This window comes from Sorghum bicolor, chromosome 4 (genome assembly GCF_000003195.3).
Source record: "Sorghum bicolor cultivar BTx623 chromosome 4, Sorghum_bicolor_NCBIv3, whole genome shotgun sequence".
In the NCBI taxonomy this organism is placed as follows: Eukaryota; Viridiplantae; Streptophyta; class Magnoliopsida; order Poales; family Poaceae; genus Sorghum; species Sorghum bicolor.
This window is the reverse complement of record NC_012873.2, coordinates 58,668,108-58,675,315: the sequence shown is the minus strand read 5'-3', so window position 1 is coordinate 58,675,315 and position 7,208 is coordinate 58,668,108. Positions and strand designations below refer to the sequence as shown.

General features: G+C 38.4%; 1 protein-coding gene across 1 annotated transcript; it reads left to right on the top strand.

Annotated features, from left to right (window-relative positions):
• On the top strand, positions 723-3,165 carry LOC8066441 (methyltransferase-like protein 7A). The gene is made up of 6 exons (XM_002454245.2): positions 723-992; positions 1,093-1,188; positions 1,703-1,921; positions 2,027-2,123; positions 2,446-2,508; positions 2,672-3,165. Exons 1-6 carry the CDS (start codon positions 792-794, stop codon positions 2,863-2,865), a joined length of 870 nt encoding a protein of 289 aa, XP_002454290.2. The 5' UTR covers positions 723-791; the 3' UTR covers positions 2,866-3,165.

The following is a 7,208-nucleotide window of genomic DNA, read 5'->3' as shown; positions in this document are numbered from 1 at the left end:
CGGGAAAGCTCACGCCGAAAAAGTTGAGCTGCTAAATTTGCAAAAGAGAAACGTTATATTTTGCTTGGGCAAAAAAATGCTAGGTGACCTGGGCATGCATTAACCGGAAGTGTTAAGTATGTGCTTCAATAGGTTTACGATTCATCAAATATTTATCATGTTGTTTGGCTTGAAAGAGGCAATGAACTTTTTTTAACAAAATATTAATTCTTTTTTGACGTCAATAATATGGATCCCCGTCCGCCTCCGTGCTCACTCGTGTTGGAGCCAGCAAATATACTCGTGTCGTAGATGTCCATGAGGTTTTTTTTATGTAACTGTATCTATCCATGAGTTTAAATACTGCCGGCATGAGTAGAAGCAAATAAACACGGATAAGTTCTTTTTTAGCAACGGATAAGATATTCTTTTGTAGTGATTGTTGGTACTCGTTTGTATTACATTTTTGAATTGTGGCAGTAAGGTGAAAGAAGCTGAATGTAAACGGCTTCTTTAGTTTGAACTTGGGCCGCTGGGATCGGTGTTGTGGCGAGAGGTAGCAGTGGGGCTGTCCAATTTACAGCTTGGGCAAGTGATTTTCAGAAGGGCTGTCTACGAACTAAAGCCCATATTCAGAATATGGGCCCAGCCCACTCAAGCATGTGTGTCGTCGGCTGTTGGGCTCTCTACCCAGGAAACAGCATGCTGTGGAACAGTGGAAGTAACCCAGAATACGCTTTCAGAGTTAGATTACGGATCCAACGTTCGCTCCGGATCAGGCACGGAAGCGGAAGCGGAAGCGAGACGCTGTCATGCTCTGCCTGGTCGCGCTACCACCGATGGCCCGCGCCGGCCGGCGGCGCCCTTCGACTTCTGTACGCCGCCGCGGCCGAACCCTCGCTGCCCTCCCGTGCCGCTGTGGACGGCGGCACGTCATCGGTGCCTCCTCGGCTGCGGCTCTCCTCCCCTTCCTCGCCCCTCCTTCTCCGGCCGCTCCGCCCATCGACCCCGACGTGAGCTCCTTGTGGCCCCTCGTTTACCGTTCTCTATACGTCTACTGGTCGGCCTGATGCGTGCGCGTGCTAACCACTTTTGGGTTATTTGGTTGGGCAGGTGATGCTCCAGCGAGTGCACCCGTCGAGGCCGGACTGGTATGAGGAGTTCTATGCCTCGGCCATGGATCAGGGAATGAAGTCATACGAAGCAGAGGTATGCAGCTTTGTCTCTAGTTATGATTTTACTTTCCAATAGCCTATTGAATCAAAATAAATGAATCCTGTACCGAAAGCTAGCCAAGCATCCCTACCACTACCAGCTCTTAGGGGATTAGAATTAGCAGTTGGAAGCATCACTGGGTTTAGTGCAGACTGCACATAATACCACTGTTAATCTGACACATCTTTGTTTACATGTCAGCTACTTATTTCTACTCCTTCTAATAATATAACAACTTTGCATGCAACAATTCTCCCAGTGCCTGTTAATGCCAAATTGCCAATGATTTGATTATGAGTACTGGAACAGCAATGTCATATTTACGATCTGTTAAAAAGAAGAAGTGAGATTGACACTAAGGCAGTCCTGCTGCTATTGTTTAAACTTGTTATACAGCCCTCGATAAGTGACTAGTGTTTGCCATTTCAAAGAACAAAAGCGCATCAGTACCGAATAAGTATGTCATAGTCATAATCATGCTAAACGTTTCACTTGGTGAAGATTGCAGATTGCAGGATACAAAGCAAATCTCTTTTCTCAACTGTCGCCTGCAGGAAAGAACATTTTGGAGCTTGGTGTTGGGACAGGGCCTAACTTCAAATACTATGCAAGTGAAGATGGGGTTAATGTAATTGGAGTGGATCCTAACAAGCACATGGAGAATTATGCCAGGACAGCTGCTGTGTCTGCTGGACTTCCGTCATCAAGCTTCACATTCAGAAGAGGGGTACCGTTGTTGTCCATTTTTGGCATTGGTGCTGTCCACATTCTCCTTCTTAACTTTGTTTTCCTGTTAAATGTAACAACTACATTTCTTGCACAATCTATTTAGGTTGCTGAAGCCTTGCCAGCAGAAGACAATTCCATGGATGCAGTGATCGGCACACTTGTATTGTGCTCTGTCGATAACATCGACATGGCACTGAGAGGTAATAATTGTACTTCATTAGCTAGGACAATGATGGCTATTTCCCTTTTTATGACAGTCTATTAGAAACACATCAACCTGTAGGGGTCTCACTTCGGCTTTGGCAATATCGAAATACAGATAAAATGTAATACATTATCCCTCGTTGTGGCTATTTTCTACAAACTTAACATACACTTGATACCTGATTCTTTATAGAAGTAGTAACTTTTAGTCTCTTGCATTTCTATCTGCATGCTTCTGTTTCATGGCACCATTTGTTTGCAACAGAGTCATGCCTACCATTTTGTACCTTTAACACTAAGAGCCATGGTTCTGTGCAGAAATAAAGCGAGTCTTAAAGCCCGACGGTCTCTATGTGTTCATTGAACATGTTGCGGCACCAGGTACTCCAGATTAACCAGCAAATCAGCCGCTCTTACCACTTTGCTACTAATAGCGCTTTTTCAGTATCTGTGTTGACATAGATAGTGGTTGATATTTCGTTTTGTGCTACATCTATATTGCTGCGCATTACTGATTCAACTGCTGCTTTTGTGCGTCGCATAGATGGTACGTTGCTCCAATTTGTTCAAGGCGCGCTTGATCCCTTGCAGCAATTTGTAGCCGACGGATGCCACCTCACGAGGAAAACCGGACAAAGCATCAGGGATGTTGGGTTCTCGAGCCTGAGCCTGGATAGTGTCCGGCTGTCAAATGCCTACATCATTAGCCCTCATGTTTATGGCGTAGCCTGCAAGTGAAGTTATACACCATCTTTCGAAACCTTTGTAAATGATGCCCTCCTGTATCTTCCATCAGTAAAGCGGTTTTGTGGTAAGTAAAAGTTTGTTTCGTGAGAGCATCTCCCAGACTCCCACGGTCCTTCTTGAACCACTCTTTAAGTGCTCATTTAGAGTATCACAGATCGTTTTGACTATCTCTTCATCCCCCAATTTCTTCTCTGTATGTTGTTTGGCACTTTGGTGAGCCATCTCCGTTCTCTTCTATGTCTTCGGCGAACGAGAAATAAAAGATAGAGGATGGTAATATTTTTAGGTCTATAGTTGAAAAGGCTGTTGAAGGGATTCTTTTTTGGCCAAATCTTAATCTCTGTCAGGTTTGTGATACTTCAAAGACGAATGGCATTGGCTGCGGGCAAGCAGCAAGTGCGGGGGTCTTGCTCTTGTTTTGTTGATCTTGATTTCCAAAGGGAATGGTGCTGCGGAAGTTAATGGGCCCAACTTTAGTATGTATTCATTGGTGGGCTGGATTGTATCCGTTTGCTGGCATCGGGGGTTCATGGCGTTCAATCAATGCAAAGGAAGGTGCAGACAGTACAGTACTGTCCGAGGCGTGACCCAGCATTCACTACGGAGAAGAGCAGGTGGCCGGCCGACCACACAACAGCGACGAAGGCTGCAGACTGACGCCGCAGGCTGCGTCGCCGTCGCTCATGCTCGTATCGTCGCTCGCCGGTGGCTTTGGACCGTGCCCGTGTAGCGTCCATTGGTTCCAATCAATGCGCTTTGCTTTCCGCAGGAGGGCTGGGGGCTGGTCACGGGGTCCCTCTCCCGTTTCTGCAAAAGCCCCCGCCGCAGCAGCCAGCAGCCCCTAGTGTTTTTTTTTTTACAAAAGTAGCCCCTACTGTTCTCTGTCTAAAAAAAGTCGCCAACGCTAAAGCCGGACTTGTATACAAAAATTTTCAAATTTTCCGTCAAATTGAATCTTTAAACGTATGCATGAAGTATTAAATATAAACGAAAATAAAAACTAATTGCATAGTTTGGTTAAAATTGACGAGACGAATCTTTTGAGCCTAGTTAGTTTATAATTGGATAATATTTGTCAAATATAAACGAAAGTGCTACTATTCCTATTTTGCAAAAAAAATTGGAAGAAAACAAGGCCAAATGAATTCATTAAAACGATTTGCGTGCGCGTTCTCGTCCGGCCAATTTTTATCCGTGATTGGCCCGGTTTATGCCTTAATTAGGTGTACCCAAAATTACAAAAGTTTACAAAAATTTTCCATTACATTAACTCTTAGGACACATGCATGAAGCATTAAATATATATAAAAATAACTAATTACATAGTTTGTGTGTAATTTACGAGACGAATCTTTTAAGTCTATATGGTTGGACAATAATTTTCAAATACAAACGAAAGTGCTACAGCGTCAAACTTCAAAAACTTTTGGCATCTAAACAAGGCCTTAGATTCAAAAATTCAAGATTCCCCATCATATTAAATCTTTTAACACATGTATAAAATATTAAATATAAATAAAAAATAACTAATTATATAGTTTACCTGTAATTTACGAGACGAATCTTTTAAATCTAATTAGTCCATAATTAAAAATAATTATTAAGTACGAATAATATTACTACAATAATTCTCCAAAATATACAGAAACTTACCTCAAAATGTGAAAAAAAAATAAACTCACCTCAAACCGGTGGATCAGGCGGGATTGGAGAAACCCTGTAACATACTCCCTCCTTTACTTTAAAATTGCTGATTTGTCATTCTTATTACTATTTTTTAGTTGTCATTCTTACTCAAATACTAATTATAATTAGATAGATCGTTGAATATATTTTAGGTTTTTATTTTGCTTTAGAATTGTTGGAGAGCATTTGTTGGGTGTTGAAAAACGAAAAAAAATGATAACATAAGTTTGCTGGATCGCAAAGCATCTACCCTTCGAGTTCGCTTCTAGGTAATCATACTAGTTTCATTTTGCTCTTACTTTATTTTGTTATCATGATATAGATATTTTATTTTAACGTTAAGTAGTTATTGCAATTTTACTCTTATCAGTACTACTCTATGAATTATTATCATGTCCCAAATTATAAGAAAAATTTTTTTAGCATAAAAGGCCTATATTGTTTTTTTAAGAACCTATATTGCTGCGTTTGTCCAAACGTCGTTGAAGTAAGCAAAATGAAGGGCACATGGCACATGAATGGTATGGTGCTATACATCTGTTCTATAAAAAATGTTTTCTAAAGTTATCCTACGCAATTTGTGTATAAGTTTGAAGCAATATTAAACATATTTCCATAATATATTTATTTAATATTATAAATACCGTTACATTTTTTAAAATGTAATCATATTTATAGAATACTAATAACTTAACTCTAAAAGCTAGTAATTTTTATTCAGGACATGAAGATGACAATGGCGGCGGGGCAAATTCTCCGGGCCTTGCTTAGTTGCATTTTTTCGCAAAAAATACATCGTGGCAATTTCATTTATATTTAATAAATATTTTCTAATCGTGGATTAGTTAGACTCAAAAGATTTACTCGTTTAACCAAATTTATAAATCATATTTTTTACATTTGAATCTCTAATCAGATTTATCATGAAATTATATTTAATCACTAATCTAACTATACCCATTGCATGTCATAAACATCAATATTTTTTATTTATATTTAGTCAAAGTTAAGAATCTTGACTTCTCGGAAACCGAGATTTACATATTTTTTTAGGACGGAGGGAGTATCTCAGAAATTATAGATAAATTATATAATTAATTAATTTATTATCCATATTTAATATTATATATGTGTCAAAATATTCGATGTGACGATGAAACATAAAGATTTGGTTTATTTTTTGTTTGAACCAGACCCAAATCTTGGCTGTCTAGTAGCAGCACGTCCTGACAGGGAAATTGAAGGCCGCACCGACCGGCCTGTACAGTGCTAACAGAATTCCGGGCTACAAGCCAAGAGCAGACGCAGACCACGGTCCCGTGGTGCAGCAGGCACATGACATGTTCGTTGGCAGCTACGGCGGGTGCAGCCCTCGCTGTTCACATCGCTCTTGCAGTTGGTGACCTCTGTTCGGCTACTCTTCTGGTCTTGCTCGTGATTCGTGAATACCTAACTAGGCATTGTTTAGTGTCTGTTTAGGGCCTTGTTTAGTTAAAAAAATTGTAAAAAAATTCAGATTCTCTGCCACATTAGATCTTCCGATATATACATATAGTATTAAATATAGATAAAAATAATAACTACAGTAATTTGCAAGACGAATTTTTTGAGCATTAAAAGTTTGTTCGTTGATGTGAAAAATCATAACTGAAAATATTATTAGTTGATTTATCATAAAAAACATTATTGTATGGCATAAAAAGTAAGACAAGGACTCTAAATATTGCAAAAGCGCAATTATGGCAAGTACCCGTACATTGTACTATTCCCCTGTAAGCGCAATTATGGGAAATATTTTTGCAAAATGTTTATTCTTTATCACATCGAATTTTATGGCGCATGTATGGAGCATTATAAATTAAAAAAAATAATTGCATAGCTCATATGTAATTTGTGTGATGAATTTTTTGAATAGATTTAGTTTATGATTTGACAATAATTATGAAATACAAACGAAAATATTATAGTAGCATTTTGCAAAAATTTTCACGAAGTAAACATGGCCTAAGACTACATGCCCTCCAAAAATCTGTTCAAAATCGAGTACCCTACCTTAAACCCAAAATTGAAAAACCGTTCAAGATTCTTTGTTACTTATGATACAGGAAAATAATAACTTATTGCCTCCGTACCCGTAACGAAAGCCTAACTTTGTCTCCTTGATTTTAATAAAAATATTTATCAAAAAATGATATATATATATATATATATTTATGAAAATATTTTGTAAGATAATTCTATTTATATGGTTTTTATATTTCCAAACGCAACAACATAAAAGTTATTCACGATTTATGTTCTTAATGACTCAAATCTTATTTAAAACGACTGAGTACCCGTAATTGTTAGAATTGTAGCATGTGTATTAATTATAAAGTGTTTATATACTAGCACCATAGTGGTGAAATTTATGACTAGTAATGTGTTGTGGTCAAAGCATGTCAAAGTTGCAAATGCTAGATGTCAAAGTAAGGCCTTGCTTAGTTCCCAAAATTGTGTGTTTTCGGGTATTATAGCACTTTTAATTTTATTTTAGACCCTATTTAGTTCCCCAACCAAAAATTTTTCATTTATCTCATCGAATCTTTGACACATGCATGGAACATTAAATGTAGATAAAAAAAATAAACTAATTACATAATTTTGTT